Source organism: Podarcis erhardii (genome assembly GCF_964252035.2).
Source record: "Podarcis erhardii genome assembly, chromosome: 3".
Classification (NCBI taxonomy): domain Eukaryota; kingdom Metazoa; phylum Chordata; class Lepidosauria; order Squamata; family Lacertidae; genus Podarcis; species Podarcis erhardii.
The window spans coordinates 93,892,976-93,913,408 of NC_138507.1; the positions used below are offsets into that span (position 1 = coordinate 93,892,976).

At 42.0% G+C, this 20,433-nt stretch overlaps 1 protein-coding gene across 1 annotated transcript in view; it reads right to left on the bottom strand.

Moving 5' to 3' along the window:
• Positions 1-2,455: 2,455 nt before the first annotated feature.
• MIA3 (MIA SH3 domain ER export factor 3) overlaps positions 2,456-20,433 on the bottom strand; it is a 39,104-nt gene continuing 21,126 nt past the window's right edge. Inside the window, exons 7-28 of the mRNA XM_081857849.1 lie at positions 19,568-19,699; positions 18,814-18,835; positions 17,841-17,929; positions 17,572-17,649; positions 17,378-17,488; positions 15,525-15,596; positions 14,845-14,949; positions 11,844-11,966; positions 11,628-11,730; positions 11,097-11,152; positions 10,546-10,636; positions 9,581-9,719; positions 8,629-8,730; positions 8,489-8,549; positions 8,348-8,383; positions 8,136-8,203; positions 7,147-7,244; positions 6,922-7,044; positions 5,538-5,614; positions 5,305-5,376; positions 3,882-4,023; positions 2,456-3,337 (exon numbers count right to left, since the gene is read on the bottom strand). Of these exons, the coding sequence (XP_081713975.1) occupies positions 3,015-3,337; positions 3,882-4,023; positions 5,305-5,376; positions 5,538-5,614; positions 6,922-7,044; positions 7,147-7,244; positions 8,136-8,203; positions 8,348-8,383; positions 8,489-8,549; positions 8,629-8,730; positions 9,581-9,719; positions 10,546-10,636; positions 11,097-11,152; positions 11,628-11,730; positions 11,844-11,966; positions 14,845-14,949; positions 15,525-15,596; positions 17,378-17,488; positions 17,572-17,649; positions 17,841-17,929; positions 18,814-18,835; positions 19,568-19,699 (2,223 nt within the window). The 3' untranslated portion in view covers positions 2,456-3,014. The remainder of the gene's footprint in view (positions 3,338-3,881; positions 4,024-5,304; positions 5,377-5,537; positions 5,615-6,921; positions 7,045-7,146; positions 7,245-8,135; positions 8,204-8,347; positions 8,384-8,488; positions 8,550-8,628; positions 8,731-9,580; positions 9,720-10,545; positions 10,637-11,096; positions 11,153-11,627; positions 11,731-11,843; positions 11,967-14,844; positions 14,950-15,524; positions 15,597-17,377; positions 17,489-17,571; positions 17,650-17,840; positions 17,930-18,813; positions 18,836-19,567; positions 19,700-20,433) is intronic.

Here is a 20,433-nt window from a genome sequence, read left to right on the forward strand (position 1 = left end):
AAATAATTTTGAGATCATGGACTTGCATGGATACTTAACTAAGGGGGTGTGCATCAACTCTGTGGAGAGGCCAAATAATGAGACCAACTGGGGTGATAGCTATATGCTTTATAATCTCCATTTCTTAGGGCCCTAGGCTCTGCAAGAAGTAGGGCTGTCCAAATGTTGCCTGAAGAGCTCTGGACTGTTTGATCAGCAGAGGGTTTTTAAAAAACATTAAATTAAAAGCTTCGTTTACTTTTTTTTAAAAAGGAACTATATTGCTCTGCTTTAACAGAAACAAACGGGGAGCTCTTCAGAAATCCACAGGCACCATTCTAGGCATCTTCATGTTATAAGGTCTTTTGGAGATGGGTTAGTGTGCAAAGGTTTTTTAAAAAAACAACAAAAAATAGATGAGCAACACTACACACCACTTAATGTAAAAGAGAATTACCCCCCCCCCCCGCTGGATTGTGGAATAAAATGTATCCCTTTACTTCCCTCCCTTAAAGCCCTTGTACTTATAATTTGGCAGGCCTAATCCTCTCTGGATTAATTACAGATCAAAGATGAGAATGCACAAAATGCTTTTTTAAAGTGCAGATATAAAGCAATACATCACTAAACTAGGTCACATGAGTCACAGCAGTCCTAACCATGTCTACTCTGAAGGAAATCCTACTGAATTCAGTGTTTGTTCCCAACCAAGTGTTTTCACTTACCTATTACTTGCTGTGCATTAACTAGTTACTGATCCATAAGTGGAAAGGAACCATTTTCTTGCAAGTTTACTCAAGAGCCTTGGTAAGCAAGGACCAGTACTTTCTTTGAGGTGGCAAAGTCACATACCCAGAGCTTGCTTATATATCCAACAATCCTGCTACTGCTGGCTAGTTTACTTTCTAATGTAAAACTTGTTTTACCCAGCAGAAGAGGGGAAAGAAAAGCCACAGCTGGATTGTTTCTTCTTGTTGGCAGGCACATAACTTAAGTCTTAATACCAAGAACCATTCTGAAAACATTCTTAGTCAAGATGAGTAGTTCCTACTACACTGGTACCTCAGATTACAAACGCTTCGGGTTACAGACTCCGCTAACCTAGAAGTAGTACCTTGGGTTAAGAACTTTACCTCAGGATAAGAACAGAAATTGTGTGGCGGCGGCAGCAGGAGGCCTCATTAGCTAAAGTGGTACCTCAGGTTAAGAACGGTTTCAGGTTAAGAACGGACCTCTGGAACGAATTAAGTTCTTAACCAGAGGTACCACTGTATGCTACCCAGCAAAATTATTCGCCCCCAGAATGCCTTAAGTGATTATCACAAATGGAACTGTTCTTTGAACTGTGAATTGTCTCTTTACATAATACTCAAAGCATTTTCTGATCCTTTAGAAAGCTTCCAAAAGACCAACGTTAAATGATAAGAGAACATTGAAGCCTACTTTTAATGATGGGGCTAATTCTCCTAGAAATGCCCTTTCATACATACCAGCACATCCATAGAAAGCTGTGTGTTGTATTCCAAAGAAGGACAGTTTGTATTTGTTTTAGCATAGAAGCAGCAGCCTATAGAAGCCTCTTTCCATGTGCTTCAAGTCTGGACTGTTTTGTTTACTCTTACCAATTACACATTGAGATTACTGTTCTAAACATGTGCATATTCAGCAGTAAACCCCACTGAAGTCGCTTCTGAGTAGACATGTTTAAGGCTGGGTTGTAAGGTAGTCTTATCTGAGCTATCTTCTTGACTGATGTATTTTTGAAACAAGATCTGGCCTACTACAGAGCCAAACATGACATGCAAAAAGTAATCAAAATGAGCACAAGGGAAGGGTGAGCTTCTGAGCCCCTCTTCAGCAGCCCTCTGTGCTAGCATCTCTAGTGAATCCTCAACAGTACTGCTCATGGAAGCTGCATCTGCCCAAAGACCCCTTCCCCACTGCAGCTCCACAGCCCATACTGCTCAGGAGGGTCAAATGACTCCAATGAAGCTAGCTGGGGTGGGGTAATGGAAGGAGTCCTGGGCAAGGAGCCACCAGCTCACGTCCCCCTCAGATTCAACTCAAATGTGCTGTTTTATAACAATTACCAAGTGATTTGATGTAAAATGGCACCATTTCAACTCATAATTTTTTGAGCCTGCGATTAAGGAATCTGCACTTGACATGGGAAATTTGCTCCTTACCTGAACTTTCCTGGGCCGCTAGGGCTCTAAATTGTGTGGGGGGGGGGTGTGCTTTATGGAGGCTTGACACTGGGTGGTGATCAACTAAGTTTTACTCAGCGTACGCCCACTGAAATCCATGACTATCACTAAGTTAGGCCTATTAATCACAATGGGTCTAAAACTTAGCTGAATATCACCCACTGGCTGAAAGAGTTTGTTCTATCCTTTCATCTTAAGCCGTCTCATGACTAGTACTATTCATTACTGCAAAGGAAAATGGATTTGTACAAAATTCATTCTTCTAAATGTAGCAAAAAAAGAGAAAGAGATCTTGCTCACTTTATTAGTAGATTTGTCCTTCCAGTACAGAGTAGTTTGTTTCTGGTCTTTCATACCAGGTAGTTTAAAAATAACTGCATTTGAATCCTTATGTAAACCACTTGTCTACAGTCACTGTAGGCTATATGTGAAGGGGTAGCATTTCTTACCAAAGGTATTTCCACAGGAAATGTTCAAATTATCATTTTGAAATCATTCACCAACTTATTACATAGGCTACATTAATTAAAAACTAACCACACAGGTACTTTCATATATTGCACGTTGAGAGCTGCAGGTCAGCCACAGCTGTAGAAGCAGGCTTCAGGTTCATCACAGAAAAATTATATGTGCATCCCAAGAGGATGAACAAGTCCTCATTTAAAGGTGATCGAATGCGCGTTGCTAGAGAAATTATTTCTGCAAAGGAGAAAGAAAGAAAAAAGCTACATAGAAACCAAGTCCAGAGGAGGAAAGAAGAGTTGGTTCTGAAGCCAATGAACTCCTCCCCACATGAAACGTGATGGAGATCAGTCCAGAAATCCAAAGTCATGGTTTCTGTTCAGCATGATGTGCAGAGTCCCGTGAGCTAGCTGGGGATGGGGGACCAGAAGGACCTCCTTGGTAGTCATTGGGTCCTGAAGGTGGCAAGTCTCTGGCAGGAGGAGGGGGGTAGTCCCTTAATCCTTGCGGAGGTAGCCGTGGAGGGCCTGGAGGATAATCTCTTGGGTATGAAGGCCGGAAAGGAGGAGGTCCGCGCTGATATACTCTCTGATCAGGAGGTGGTAGTGGACCATGTGGAAAGTCTCTCATTCCAAATGGAGGGACAGGTGGATAGTCTCTCGGAAGAGGTGGTGGAGGGGCTCCACGTACTGGAAGGAAAAGCAGTACAGTGAATTATTCACTGGCAGGAAGTACATGCAATCTCACCCCAGAAATTTGGCAGAAACCAAACAGCAGGCACAGAATTCCAAGTTTACCAACTTCCATTTTAAAGAAGCATATTTGAAGCCTTTATGCCTGGCAGATAATATGTGAACAGACAACAAAATGTTCCATTTCTCAGAAAAGGAACCATCTGTATTTTGCATGCCTCTGTTGTCACTTCCAGTCCTTTTCCCACATAGTTACAACTGTTCTTTGCTATCAATAGACTCACCAAATCTATCAAGGCAATATTCAGATGAAATACTTCAGCCAAATATTCAAAGCAGGTTATGGCTCTCAAATTAGTATTGCTAACATTGCTCAGCTCTCACAAATTCACCATGAGGCACCCCTGCCCACTCACTCATTGCCACAAAGATAACTTTGTTCTGCAACAGGTTGTGAGAAAGATTCTTGAACCTGTAATGCCAATTCAAATAAACATCTTTTTTTAATTAAAAAAAAAGCACAATGGAAAAACAACCATACCTAAGGGAAGCGGTCGAGGTCCATAGGGTAGCCGGGGTGGAAGTCCAACACGAACTGGAGGTGGTGGCAAATGTCCAGCTGCTGGCGGTCCCATTACGGGGGCCCCTGGGTAAGGTGGTGGGCCTTTAGGACCCATGTTAATCTGTGTAAGACAGAAAAGTTAGTCTTCTACTATATACACCAGCAAAATATAAAACTGATCTTCCACCAAAAATGTTAAGTGTTTGAAAGCTATGTATTTTCAAACTCGTTTTCACTGCATACTACCAAACAGGGGTGAGGAATCTCAGGCCAGGGGACCAGTTGCAGCCCTCCAGACCTCTCTAAATGAGCCTCAGACTAAACTCCTCCTTGCACAGCCTTTTCAGTGCCCATCAAGTACTTTTGCCTGGTTAAGACTATGCCTGTTCCTTGCCTGAATGGAGAATGTAGAGTCTTGTGCGTGTAAGTAAAGGGACCCCTGACCATTAGGTCCAGTTGTGGCCGACTCTGGGGTTGCAGCGCTCATCTCGCTTTACTGGCTGAGGGAGCCGGCGTACACCTTCCGGGTCATGTGGCCAGCATGACTAAGCCACTTCTGGCGAACCAGAGCAGCGCACAGAAATGCCGTTTACCTTCCCACCAGAGTGGTACCTATTTATCTACTTGCACTTTGATGTGCTTTCGATCTGCTAGGTTGGCAGGAGCTGGGACCGAGCAACAGGAGCTCACCCCTTTGCGGGGATTCGAACCGCCAACCTTCTGATCGGCAAGTCCTAAGCTCTGTGGTTTAACCCACAGCACCACCCATGTCCCCTCTTGTGTGTGTAGCCGTCTTCAAATTTTGACTGGAATGTAGCCTGCTGTACAAAGGCAAGACTCTCATCCATTGCCCAAACTACTTTTGCCTCTGGCTCTACCCATGATTGGGATGCAGACTGCACAAGGCAATGCTGCTCCTGAACTGAAAAAGGTTCCCCACCCCTGCTATGGGGATTTTCCTTTTCCTGAATACTCTGGCTATACAAAAAACAGGTGTTTCAACTAAGTTACAATCCTGAATATTTAACCACCTAAAACCCATCATCCATGTAGTTAGTATTTCTTAAAGCACCAGAAAACCCAAACAAACAGTTAATTTAAACACAAAGAAATCCAGAAAGTACCCAAGGGATTAAAAAAAAAAAAAAAAGCCTCAAATATCTGCTATATTAGATTTCTAGAAAATAACTCAGGACCAAAGCATAGCTTTTACAAATGTAGTATATGTTAGCTGCCCTCACCAATGTATGCAACCTTAGGAAGTCAAGAAGCCCCAGAAGAGTTGTAGTCTAAAATGAGTCTCGCGGGGCTCATTTTGTCATGCTGAGATATGAAGCATCATGCTCCTCTCCATCAAACCAGGGGAAAGCAAAAGCACAAATCCCAGCCTCTTGGTACTCACTGCAGTTGCTTCAACAGATGAAGGTGGAGCAGTAGAAACACAGGGGGCTTCAGGCTCTTTAGGAGGGTTTGGCTTTATTTCCCCCCCAGCAACATAAAGACAGTAAGATGATAGACAAAATAAGAACATGATATGTAAGAGGTGATGTGACCCGTACAGTGGGGTAACATACATGGTTCTTCCCAAAATGCCATCTCAGAAAAAAATTTAAAACCTCCCTGCCCCTTGCTTACCATTCCATCCACTACTGCAGCAGGAGATGATGTCCTTGGCCCACAGGTCATTAGGGATGCTACAGCAGGGCCAAGCTCTAAAGACAAAGACCACATATTTTTTACCATTTTGAAAAGAAATGCACTTTCTCAATTGTGGACACCCACTTGTTGCTTGTCTACAACTAGAGATCTTTTGTTCTTATAAGTGGTATGCACATTTTGTTAAAAACTATTTCTCAATTTATATACCACTTACATGCCCTAATGGCTTCTAAGCACCAGCCAGCACAGCCAATTGTCAGACAGAATGGGAGTTGTAGCTCAGCAACATCTCGAGGAGCACATATTCCCTACTTCTGGTTTAGAGACCTGGACTATGCACTCCCTTCCTCCCTGAACAGTAACGCGTACAGTGGTTTGAGCATTGGACTAGGACCAGGGAGACCCAGTTTCAAACACTCACTCAGCCAGGAAGCTCGTTGAGCAACCTTAGCCAATGACTTTCAGTCTAAACTACCTCTCAGGTTTGAGAGGATAAAAGGGGGGAGGGAGAAAACCTTGCACACCATTCTGAACTCCTTGGAAAAAGGGCAGAAATTAGCATAGCATTGTGGCATTAAGGATTACTCCATTTACAAACTGTGTACATATGCTAGCAAAAAATAAGGTGCTTTATTTTCCTATTAAGGTCAACAGGACAGAAAAGGCTTAAAATTAACTGGATTATAATCCAACATCTTTAAACACAGTGTGCCATTCTGGCTAATTTAGGACTGCTTTGTTATTTTTACTACCATATTTTTCGCCCTATAGGACGCACTTTTCCCCTCCAAAAATGAAGGGGAAATGTGTGTGCGTCCTATGGGGCGAATGCAGACTTTCGCTGAAGCCTGGAGAGCGAGAGGGGTCGGTGCGCAACGACCCCTCTCGCTCTGCAGGCTTCGCGGACCTCTCCGCAAGCAGCGGGAGCGCTCCTGCTGCTTGCGGAGAGTTGCCTGCATGCCGAAGCCTGCCCGCGCTGAGCTCAGCGCGTCCAGGCTTCGCGGACCTCTCCGCAAGCAGCGGGAGCCCACGGCTTGCAGAAAGCTGCCTGTTTGGGGGCTGGGGCGGGGGAAGCTCGGGCCTCCCCTGCCCCAGCCCCGCACCTGGGGGGGAAAAATATTTTTTCCCTTTTATTTCCCCCCAAAAAAACTAGGTGCGCCTTATGGGACGGTGCGTCCTATAGGGCGAAAAATACGGTATTTTCATTCTTAAACCAAAGAAGGAAAAGTGAGAGAATTTTGTAAAAATAAAAAACGGGCCCTTTATAAAAGTTTAAAGTGATCAATGATAATAAAGAAGGCTTCTATAGCAAGACAACCTAAGGAAAAAAGAAAAAGGATTGATTTATTGCCATATTCACCTCTTGAACCTTCTCTTGGATTGGCAGAAAGGGGCCGTCCAAGGGGTTCCATCATCAGCGGTGGGGAAGGAGCTCCCCCGCTCACAGGTGAGGGCCCAAAGGATCCATCTCGACTTAATGGACCTGTAATAAAGCATGGTCACTGGTGTCAACTATTTATTTCCTTTTCTGAAAGGTTAGGCTTGACATTTCAGATCCCTAGCAAAAGGTGAAGAGAGCATTTACCTCTGCGAGGGGGGCCTTGATGGTCTGGTCGGCCTGCAGTTGGTTTCACAATTAGTGGTCTCTGAAGCGCAGCTATTTTCTGATCCATCTCTATTAATCTGTTAAAGGGGAAAAAATCCAAAATTAATCTCAAAGTGCATTCATGCTTGTACAATATAGTGCCGAAGCAGGTGCGCCATGTGGTTGGGGGCTGAGGGATCTTCAGCCCCCAACATTTTTTCAAGTAGGGGGCTGGGCTCCCCCAAAATCCTGTAGCCCCCCGCTCCACTTCCTAATCCCCACAGATGTCGTGTGGGGAAGAGGTTGAGCACGGAGCCCTGCTTTGCGCTTCCCATTCTCCACCTGGCACAGGAGTGCTGGCATCACAGCAGCAGGATGCTTGAGCGTCTCGGTGTGGCGCGCGAGCGCTAGGTGGGGCAGGACACGTCACATGATGTGTAACATAACACATCACATGATGCACCCCCACAATGTGGGGGGAAAGTCGGCAAGTCGCTGAAGGAATGTGCCATTAAATAATATGCATTTTCACCAAGAAACCTGCAGTTGTGAATAGCTTAGTATTAAAAGGTAAAGGTAAAGGTAAAGGTACCCCTGACCATCAGGTCCAGTCGTGACCGACTCTGGGGTTGCGCACTCATCTCGCTCAAGAGGCTGGGAGCTGGCACTTGTCCGCAGCTTTCCGGGTCACATGGCCAGCGTGACTAAGCCGCTCCTGGCGAACCAGTGCAGCACACGGAAACGCCGGAGAGCGGTCCCTATTTATCTACTTGCACTGTGAGGTGCTTTCGAACTGCTAGGTTGACAGGAGCTGGGACCGAACAACAGGAGCTCACCCCGTCGCGGGGATTCGAACCGCCGACCTTCCGATTGGCAAGTCCTAGGCACTGTGGTTTAACCCACAGCGCCACCCGCGTCCCAGCTTAGTATTAGTGGAAGTCTATAAAACCAAGCACCTTTTGCAGTTACCAAGTAGAGAACATACTTACTTGAGCCTTAAGTTGGAATTTTCCCTTTTTTCTTCAGCTAATGCCCTTTCGGCAGAACGTGCTATGAGCTGCAATAGAAATAAATAGTGAAAGTCATGTTCTGCTAGGAAAATACACATTAAAGGCTAATTGCTGCTGCTCTGCGAAAAGCATTAACTGCCCTGCTCAACTAAATGAAAAGGTTTTTTTATATGCTTTAATAAAATCCTTACCCAGTTCTCATGGGCCTTCTTCTCATGGATGTCAATCTTAAAACATTAAGGAAGGAAGGAAGAAAAGTTTATTTGGGTCTGCACATTGGCTTATATCCTACATCTACTGCTTCAGAAAGATTTACTGGGATAGCATCACACCTGATTCTTGTAAGATCGCTCTGTTTGTTGCAGTTCTTCAACGATTTCATCAATTCTCTTTCTGTCAAAGAATTTGAAAGATTACTTCTGCTCACTGTCTGAAAATATGAGACATTACATTCATCAATCGATCTATTTACTTGTATTTTTTCACGTCTTCGACTGCCAGGACTGCTTTTTCATCTGCAGCAGAGAGCTTCTGATCCTTCTCTTGACGCTCATACTCTTCTTGTGACAACTTCCTAAAGCAGAAATTTAGGTATAATTAACCCTCTGTGGCCAGACACAACCTGACAGCATTGGAAAAAGTTCTAAAGCTTTTGTATCACTCTTCCACAACTCCATGTTTCAGGTAGTCCTCAACCATGACAAATTGTCAATTGGCGTTTCAGCCTCTCCTTGATTCAATGGTGGGGTAAAGTAATTTTTTTAAAAATTATTTGCAGCTATGGGGATCAATTCTAGCCCTATTGGAATGGCTGAAAAAACAGAAGCTGGGTATGTTTAGCTTGGAAAAGAGGAGACCGAGAGGAGATATGATAGCCATCTTCAGATATCTTAAGGGCTATCACACCGCAGAGGGAACATGCTTGTTTTCTCCTGCTCTTCAGGGTTAAGACTCAAGGCTATGGCTTCAAGTTACAAGAAAGGATATTCCGATTAAACATTTGGAAAAACTTTCTTATGGCAAGAGCTGTTCAGCAGTGCAACAGACTCCCATGAGAGGTGGTGAACTCTCCTTCCTTGGAGTTTTTTAAGCAGATGTTGGATAGCCATCTGTCATGGATGCTTTAGCTGAGATTCCTGCATTGCAGGGGGTTGGACTAGATGACCCCCATGGTCCCTTCCAAGATTCTATGAAAGGTAAACAGAAAAGGAGCAAAATGATGTTATAGCTTACACAAGCTTTCCAGAACCTTATTTCTTCCAAATACTGTTGGACTACAATTCCTATCATCTCTTGACAATTGGCCATGCTGGTTGGGTTGATGAGAGGTCATCCAAAACATATGAAGAGTGCCAGATTGGGGTAAACTGGTTTATACCATGTTTTGGGGTATTTTTATCATCTTTAAAAAGCCCAGTACTTACTTCTGAAGTGCCATTTCCTTCTGCTGATAAAGCTCATTGAGAATCTCCACTTTCTGTTGCAGAGTTTTACATTCACTTTCTAGCTGAGATTTTGCTCTCTGCAAGGAACAAGAATCATGTTCCAGCTTCTTGATTTGCTCTGCAATAAGACAAACCTATTTAGTACAACATTTGTAAGAGCTAAGATACAGTGACACAGAACATTCAATTGCTCAGGAAACAAGACAGTTTTCACTCCAGGCTCTTTGACAGAAGGAAAAACTGCAAATTTGGGTGGAAATAAGCTTCACACAGAGACAGGCCAGTGACTTGGAAGAGGTCCCAACATAAAGAGGAGGACCGAAAGATGGAGCCCTGAAGTAAGGAGGCTGAAAGAAGGGTAGGTGGAAAGAGGCAGAAATAAGACCATGAATTAAGCAAAATGCAGTCTATCAAAGAAAGGGCTGTAAAGAAATTCCCCGGAGCTTAAGATAAGGAGATGCTGTAAGCACTAGGGGAAGTAAGATAGTTTAAAGTAGTAGTCAGCAGCCAAAAACCAGGAATCTGCAAACACAACAGGGAGTGGAAAAAGTAGACTATGCACAACTGTTCCCTTTTTCTAGGCCCTATGTTCTCTTGGCCTGAAGGAAATGAGCAGACAAAGAATATCTAGAAGGCTGATGAATGCCAGCCAATGGGGAATGCAGTTGCTGGATCTAGAGCTGAGACAGTGAGAAATCTAAGTGGTTGACTGTAGTCTTTATCGTCACCACATCATTACACACTGGCAAGGAAAGTATTAGGGACAAAAAGCAGGGTAAAGCAGATGGATTTCATTGACTGATTTGAACTAACCAACCATTCTTGTGCCCCAAGGTTTCCAGTCTATTAATGAATGGAAATGGGAACCCCCTTAACTGATGAGTTACTGCAGTGGTTTCTTTTAAATAACTTGTCATTCCAAATTATATATCTGCTGAACACACCTTCCAACTCATGCCTTGCTGCTACTTCATCATTAAGTTTGGACCGCATGTGATCTCTTTCTTCTTCAATGATAGATAATGTTGTTTTTACCTGCAAAAAGGCAACAAATGGCCAGTGAAACACTCTCCTGGAATACAAACTTGGGCCATATTGATTACACAAAACAATGTTTTCATGTACCAAACTGCCCCCAGATTCTCTCACAGCACCTTTGAGACTATAACTAGTGGAATATTACTGAAGGTATTTCAGATTCTTGTGAGCTTCTACACTATGGTGGGTAATGGGAAGGGATCTGTGTTAACATGGGCTCAAAAGAATTTTGTATTTTGGGGCTCTGCTTGAACTCAGATCCGTGGGATAGTTATCTTTCAGCCTACCCAGTTTGTATTATGTGAAATGGGTGTTTTGTGCTTGGGCATGCCCACACAGTAACCATTTTATGAATGTACATGCCCCCATGGCAGCAATTTTGTGAAGCTGCTATGACATTTCAAGAATCCCAAATGTGCCCACTGGTCCAAAAAGGTTGAAAGCATCTGTGTTATACCCTTGAAACATCCATCATCTGTTTAATCTGATTCTTCATCTTTTCATTCCTGGTATCTAGAAGGGAGAAAAATTATTTTCATTGTGTCTGTTTAAACAAAATTTTCAAAACATGGCAAGAGGAAATCTCCATAGATAATTATCTAGAAGTGTACAGATGAAAGCAACACATTTCAACATGAAGCAGGAAAATATTTCAATTATAGGAATTAAAAGCTAATGATGTTCACAATTGACTCAAGAAAGGGCAGATCCCAATGGCAATCCAATCCAGTTATTTATCTGATGAATTGCTCACATTATAGATATAATTCAGAGTTGAGAAATTTACTTCTCAGTGACATAGCCAGTATGTTAGATGAACATCATCTTAATTTATGGTCTTTTGTATTAGGAGTATCTGTTTCTATTTGACACATAACAGATGTTAATTATTCACTATTGTGTACCATTGCCTCTAGGAGACTTCAGCTATTGCTTCCTCAAGATTAGCTGCTTGAATGGTCTACCAGCTTATCTAAGATTTTAGTACCTGAGAGCTCTCCATTGGCCAGATCACTTCCATCATCCCTCTTGCCTTCTGACTCAGATTCTGCATCAAGCTGCTTCAGCTGCATAATGCAGTTAGTCAGAACCTAAAGCAGCAGCAAAAAGCCAAATTTTAATCTATAGGACCACAACATTAGGTATAGTAGTTCAATCACAGAGTCATGAACACAGAAGAAAGTTGTTCTTCAAGAGAGCTTACTTCAATTTCATTTTCTTTATAGGCAAGTGCTTCTTCCATATCATTCTGAGATTTCTGATACAACTTGATCTGTTCACTGAGCTCACTGTGCCTCTCACTCCAGCCTTCTGCTTGTTGCAGCAGCTGAAAGAACACAAATACAATATTAACAATATTACTGGGATGACAAACAGCATGTAACTCAGGCCATCAGGTTTTTAAACTACACCAGAGTGGTTAAATATGTCAAAGTTAAAGTTGTGCCAAAACAAAAAAGAACATGCCACCCCTTAAAAAAATAATGCTGGCTCATAATGAGGGGAGGCACAGGCAAAAGAACGATCATCTGCAGCCATGCACAAAATCCTTTAAAATGAAAGCACAGCTTTAACTGATATATTTAGATATCATCTTATAATAAAACCAGAAAACAGGAGGGGTGGGTGGATTTCACAGAGGATCACCATTTTAATATTCTCCCCGGAGCAATAACATTTCTAAAGCTGCCACAAGGCACCCACCCGATACATAAAGGAATTCAGGATGGGATTCACCTAACCATAACATGCATCTTCAGCATCTGTCTAACCATCTATATTTCTTTTAGAATTGATTGTTGAACATTTCCACCTTCTCCAATTTTTCATTATACTGAGAAAGTGTATTGTATGTGCTCTATTCCCTTGCCTCAAATGACCTCAGTAGGAGCTGCTGCCCATCAGTGTCAACTGTCAGCAAGGGGAGACTTGCCTTCATCATAACCTGAGCACAATCTAGCTGTTCATCCCCACTCCACTGTGTCAGAGAACCACAGAGAGTTCCCAAAACCAGATGGGGACATCATTTTGAGCGAGAATTTTTTTCTATAAGCTACTGTTGAGAGCTTCTCAGGAATATAAATGAAGATGTAGGTATTCTACACGAGTAAATACTGTAGCTAGCAGCTCCTATGGTGGAGTTTTCTAACCACTTATTTTCCCACAATTGTGCATTCATGTTTCACTTCTACCAAGGTTCCAACTTCTCTAGCTCCAATATCATCAATACCAGGTTAACATGTTGCCAGAAGTCATGGGAAGAGAAGGTCTGATAACTACAGCTGATACAGCTATGGTAATTTCTTCAACAGTCTAGGAATCATCAACTAAGGAAGTTTGACCTGGACTTCTCATCAGCTTTCCTTTTTTCTCTCTCTCAAGTTCAAAAAGTATTTCTTGTTCAATGTGCTTTCACCTTGTCACTTATGTTCTGGCATCATATGGATGTAACTTTAAGTTAGGAAGACACTGAAGAGCATGGCCAGAAATGACCTTCCGGACACTACGAATCTGCACAGGAACAACATTGAGCATGGCTGTGGGGGGTGGGGTGGGCAGCTGTTCTTGCCAGTCACAGGAACTAGAGGCACCGTCATCAGGTTTCATTCTCTCACAGAGCAATGAAAATCAGCCTCCTAGCACTAGGGTTCCAGACTGTCTTTGCAATGACCAGCTCTAAACAGAACAGCAAGTATAATTCACTGTAAAGAACTGTACTTGTCATATAAGCAAAGGATTTAATAAAAGAAAGTGTGAAGCTCAATATGGTCAAATACGGTGCTTTTTTCAAAAAAATGTTTAGGGGTGCTCTCATTTTGACTCAGGAAAATCACCATTTTATATTTCAAATTGGGAAAAATAAATACAGTAAATGGACAAAAGTACAAAGATTCACAAAATGTTTAGGGGTATGCGTACCCCCAGAAAAAAGCACTGGTCAAATTTATCTAGGGTCAAATACATCTACAAAGACTGTTGCTGCTCCTTAACTTCTGTGCACAGATGGGGACGCAAAACAATACCATCTCAGCTAACACAGAAGCATGACACTTGCATTACAGATATATTCTTTTTGCTGAGAATCTCCAAAGAAATTCACCATCCCTGATTGCAACAATCCATTAGCTTAGGGTTGGACAATGTGTATTCCAGAGGCCGGATGAAACCTTCAGCCAGTTTTAAGTCCCCAGAGTTATCAGACTCTTGTTCCTCTCCTTCCCTATTCTTGCATTCCTTCCACGTTGTTCTGCTAAAGGAGGAAGTTATTAAGCAATACCTTTATGATGGCAACAGAACTGGCAAAAAATGTTCCCAATACTGCTTTTCCAAGGAAAAATATTAAAAACGGATTTTACTAAATAAGGAACCATCCCGTGAAATGAGTTACACAAGCCTGGCCTGCTCACCATTGGGTTTTGGTTTTGCCCACTGCTGTCAGGCAGCCCTCAAGAGAAAAAAGGTTCCCCATCCCTGCTTTAGCTCCTGGGGGGTCAACTGTTTCCCCAAAGCTTCCCCTAGATTTTGCCACACTCAAAGCAAACCTAGCTATCTTCATTGTCCTTTGTCTCCTTCCCCAGTGCTGCCCGGGTACTGCCCAATCCCTGACTGCACGAGACCAATAGTGGGTCCAACAGTGAAGAAGGTGGTTTCTGCACATGCTGTAGGGGGAAGTAAGGGGCAGATGGGGCTTATTAAGCTGAGAAGATAGCCCATCTAGGAGAAGGAAAACTCTGAGCCTAAACTTCTGCTGCATTGTGGGATATCTTCAGGAGAGGAAAAGGCTAAGGAGTAAACCCTACACACAATCTGAGCAGAGTCACTAAGATGGTTGGATTGCGCCTTGTACGCCTCCTTCTGGCAACTCCAGCCAAGCTGGTGCCAAACATATTATTCTGCTTTCCTTTGGACCACATCAGTGAGACCGAGAGGGGGGTCTTGTTGTCTAGATGGTCCAGGACCTCCATATATACTACTCAGGCTCACATCCCAGAGGTCACTTCGGTGCTGCTAACACAGTGTTTAGACTTCACCTGCGGAGGTGCACTCCACTGTCTCTCGAGACAGATGGATGCCAACAACTACTCATGCCCCTCAGTATTTTTAAATGAGCAAACTTTTCAAGCAGAATTAACTTGGTCTGATATGTACACAAAGCAAAGCCTAATTTATAAAGAACAGCAGTTTAACAATAATAGCACACTCACTTGCTCCTTACTCTTCTTAAGTCTCGTATTCTCTTCTTGAATACGACCCAATTCAGACTTCACTTTTTCTTCACTTAGTTTAGCTTCATTAAGAGCTATCTGCACCTAAAAATTCCAATAATTTCAAGTTTAATATGCAAATCACATAAAAATGCCAGCTTACACCAAAAAAGCACAGAATAATTTAATAACCCGCAACATTCAGAATTTAGATTCTTCTATTATCTTGGGAGACCATACCTCCCATTAAACCATGGTTAAAAACAAATTATGGTTTAATACAAATGCACAAGTTGTATGTGCATGCAGCTAAAAAATTCCTACAGAATGCCTCCCTCCACTTTTGTTGCACCACCTTGAAACATGACAGATTCTTGCTTGTCGTGATGTTCAAACCCAGGCTCATGGTATTAACCCTGAACAAACTGCAAGCAGTAAGCCAAGACCAAACTTTTGTTTATTGCTCATAGATTTGTTTATTTGAACAGCAGGATAAGCCAGACACTTAATTGGTCCTGGTAGCACAGCAGGAGTGCGAAGAGCAGAATGAGAACTTTTCAGCAGCATGCACCAGCAAGTTGTGCATTCACATGGAACAGTAATTTGTTTTTAACTGTGGTTTAAAGTGATGCTGATATCAGGTCAAAGATTTACTTGAATTCAAAATCCAGATGTGTTACCTCAGAGAGCTCTACAGAATGCAATGTGATGACTTCTTGGAAGTTCTCCAAAGACTTCTGCGCTTCTGTGAGCTGTGAATAGAAATAAAAAAGGCATACATATTGGGCTTGAAAATGAAAGAGTTATACTGACACTACATTTACTGAGATGTGTAATACGTAAACTACTGGGTAGTTAAGCAGGCCATCAGGTTACCAGCAACCTAATATAATTTATTTCAAGTTCTGTAATGAAACCCAGTTACAAAGACCCATCTGTGTTGAGAAATAGGTTCCTTATCCCTCAAAGAAAGGAGGAGCATACCATAGATACCTAAACACATTTACTAGTCTCAGAATAAGAAAAGATAGCATAGTGACTACATATTGAGCTGGAATACTGGCTTATATTGTGTCAGGAGCACATTCATAAACAGCCTTAGGCAAACAAGTCACTATTTCTCAGTCTCACCAACACAATATGTGGATACTACTAGCCTACCTTATAGCACTGTTGCAAGGATTGAAATAAGCTCTATGAAGTATTCTGAATACTGCAATGTGCTAAATAAATGTTAAGCATTATCAGTATGCTTAAGGTCAGGGATCAGGCATGTTGTTGGACTCCAACTTCCATCAAGCTCAGCCGCCTCCATAAGAGATGATGGGTATTGTAGTTCAGCAACATTTGGAGAGCCACAATATTTGCTTTAGGTCCCAAGGAAGGGACACCTGCCCCTGGCCCACACCAGTCCTTCCCTAGGCAGCTGTCCTTGGGCAAGATGCATGCCCTGAGGTGGGAATGTAGAAGAGAGCCACCCACTCGCCTGGGGTCCACCAGCACCCACCCTCAAATGCATGGCCAAGGAGAGGTGGCCAGGGAAGGTTGTGCTTGGCTGCTTGGCCTGCTCTCTGCCACCCTCCTCCTAGGCCTGCTGCAGCTGTGGCTCCAGCACTGCTGGGATGCTGCCAGGTCCGCCAAGGAGTGCCAGCCGCAGCTCCCACTGGGAGCTCACTGAGCTGAGAGGGCAAACAGAGTAACCAGCAGGCAACCGCTGTAAGAAGCAGCCACCGCAAGGGTGCAGTGAAGGCCACCTGTTGCCTCTCGCACAACGCCCACAAGGTGCCTTGCCCCAGGTGCTGGCAACGGACGCCATGCCACTGTCTAAAGGGCTGTCACATGGAAGATGGAGCAAGCTCGTTTTCTCCTTCTCCAGAGGGTAGGACCTAAACAATGGATTCAAGCTATAAGAAAGGAGATTCTGACAGTAACAGCTGTTCAACAGTGTAAAGGACTTTTCAGAAGGTGGTGGACTTTCCTTCTTTGGAGGTTTTTAAGCAGAGCTTGGATGGCTATCTCTCATTCTCTAGCTGAGATTCCTACATTGCAGGGGGTTGAACTAGATGACCCTGGGGGTCCTGTCCAACTCTACAATTCTATAAATGTTGTAAGATTATTAACTTAAAAGTTACCATTAACTCACCTGACTATTTTACCTTCAGAACACAGGAGAAATATTGAAAATAAAGCTTGGAGGCATAAGTGTGGATAGAATATTCCTGGGAAAATTCTAAGGATGTGTGACTGACGAGAGCCATTTGTGTGGATTCCAAAGCAGTGAAGGCCCACATCACACAAAAATGGTCAGGTTTCCAAAACCCAATGGAAAATATGAGTTACTGGACTTTTCAATCGTAAGTGCTGACATTTAAATATTAAACAGATTACAGAATTTAATGTCAAATTGAAGTTAAAAAAAAGTTCAACTCTTCAAGTGTTCATGAAGTTCTCAACCACCACCACCTTTCCAAGGAGCTTAATCACACTCTCAAACACGCCAACAGCCGGTAGCAAAGTAGGAAAATTTGCTTACTTGTTTCTGTTTCTCTGAGTAGTGCTCTTTCTCAGTTTCTAGCATGGTGTGCAATTTTTTCACTCGCTCGTCTAACAGATGGTTTGTTTCTTTAAGCCCCCTGATTGTGTCCTGTTAACAGCAATGGAAAGATATGTTTATTTTGTTTAAATATTTTAAACATCTGTCATAAGAATAAAATCCTTGTTTCATACCTTAAGCCCTGTAGCCTCATCTGAGAGATTTGTGTTTTGTTTCTGGGCCTCGTTCACAGCTTCTTTTGCTGCTTTTATCTTTTTAAAAGAAAACAAACAAACATGGAAAGTAGAAACTTAACATTAATTTCATTTTTGATATCCCAAATTATAATCTTCCCAATTATACTACTAAAAGAGAGTAGAGGACACACACATTTTAGATTATCCAAACACTGATATTAAATTTTTAACTTCAGAATAATAAAGACATGCAGACAGCACAATACCTTTTGATCATATTCCGACATCTTTTGTAAGATTTCTGTCTTTTCTTTTAAGAGAGTTTTAATTTTTTCTACAAGTTGTTTTTCTGTCACTAGAAAAAAGAAAATTAGGGACAAATGTGGAGCATTTTTCTGTAGAACTGGACTACTCTGCTAACCCTTACACATCACATGTACCTCAACAATTACAAATAAAAAATGCCCCAACATGGCCTCCACCCCACAACACTGATGTCAACTGCTGAAAATGGTGAGCTTAGACATCACAATATATCATGGATCTATCATTCAACTTAGGTTCAGTTTCCCTGAACTGGGGCTGCCAACTCCAGTGTGCATGCAGTTCACTGGAAAAAAGGGCTCTTTCCCCACCCTGGTGATCTTCTATTAGGCTTCAGTGTAAAGCTCCTGCATTTTATGCTAACAGACACACTGCATTATGACCCTTCTTGGGGACTCAAGGGGAAGGTATTCTTCATACTGAAACCTATTATGTCAAAACTCCAGTGAGGTAGTGGGGAAAGACATGTTCCAAATGCATTGGAAAGAGTTAGGCAGATAGTACAAAGGGGGCTATTGGAAACAGGCAGGATTCAAAGGCCTGTATACAGACCAAAGCTTCTCAAGCCTCCCTTTCTCACTGCTTTCCCCACCCTCTCAAAACAAAAACAAAACCACCCTTGGGAGATTCTCCTAAGTAGAATCCAGAACAGCACAAAGGTGTAGAGACAGACGTGGAAGTTCCCATGAATCCAGGAAAACACCGGAGGGACAGGTACATGCAATCTTTGGATTACAACCTGGTCTGACCAGACAAACAGAGTAAAGAGCAGCCAGAATACTGAAGTGTACAAATGGCTCTTTATACACGTGGTATTAAATAATAAATTTTGATACTAAGTGCTCACATTTATATTAAACAATAAAGCAATCCTGCCATACAATCTGCAATATCACAAGGACAAAATATTCCTACCTTGATACATTCTACTCTTTACCTACAAAAGGAATGGATAAAAGACAGCATTATGAGAAAGATTATGCCGTTTTATTAATGCAATCAACAATGAAAAGTAAATGTTTGTCAATAACTGCTTCAAGAAATATCAACACAAGCATGGTTTCCATTGCAAGTATCAATTTACATTATGCAAGCAAGCTTCTAATAAAAGCTTTTAGGTTCTGCTTCAAAGTCAGGCCAAAATTCTGGTTATGCAACTACTGTGTGGGTACAATTAAAAACATTTTATTTTGAAACTAAAATAAAAGAGCAACAAGTAAAGTACCAGTTTGAAGCCTGCCTGTCAAGTCATTCTATCATTGATGATGTTGTAATTTGAGGCAATAATAAACTTGCCACACAAATTATTATAGAAACTTCTCCCTTTATTTTGAGAATGTAGACCGTTGTCCATATTATCGGTACTGAAACTGTCTAGCAAGGATCCATCTTTGCCATTACTATTTATAGTCCAATTTTAACATTGGATTTTGCAACTGCAGAACAGTGCGTTTCCAGTCAATGTGGCACTTTGGACACAAATGTTCAGCACTGACTTGTTTTCTGTTAAAACACTTCATTAAAAAGTATTTAAAATAAATTTATGTGCTTTACTGTTGAAGGTAGAAATATTTGACACCAAATATTGAAGCTTGAAAGACTTCATAATCATAACTGAACTGTCAAAGCTCGGCCAGTATACTATATCTGACCTTGAAAATATACTTACGGATAGACATGTTCTCCACAAGAAAATGGCAAGTGTAGCAAATCCCACAAAGGCAGTAATAATAATGGGCTCCCATGGAAGTCCATGGAAGTCAGGACCAGGCTGCATGTCTTCAGGTAGTGTTGAAACCAGCTAAGAAAAAGTTGGCAAATTTTATTTTTCTTAAAAGCTGTCAAGTGAGTACATATTTAGAAAATGCACCAAACTCATAGGAAAGTTTACACAGAAGAATGTCCACTAATTTCAATGGGGTCCACTCCCAATTGTGTCTCATATGCCTGGCAAGCTTCATCCTTACAACCAAAAATTATAGCCTAATCATATGCACACAGACCAGAACAAAAAGGACTTAATGTAAAGTATGGCAAAATCTAAGGGGTTCTCTCACCAAAGATAAGGCAGCTTGAGCTGGGTTGTGGGAAAGGAATTCACAAGCAGTTCCCTCTGTTCTGAATTTGCTTAAAGAAATTCTAATTTTTGATTCTTCCAACGACAACAAAATCAATATTCCCTGTTACTGTTAACTTTTGGATTTCTTCTTCTTCAACAACAACAACAACATCCTACACATTTAAATTTAGCCAAGTTAAACCTAACATAATCTTAAGTCTAAATCCCTGATGACTTTCAAGTTGTTAGTTTTCTTAAATTATTCCTCGTTAGAATTTCAAAATATATATACTTAAAAATTCAGAAAGTAAATTTCAGAACCCATACTTTACTAAGTTTTGAAGTTGTGTGTTAAATCAAAGGTATGTATGCTGAATTAAAGCTGTTGGATCCTTGATAGCTTGCTATTACACGACACATTTACAACATCTTGTTATTGAGAGTTACACAAGCTTTCAGTTTCATTCCCAGAAACC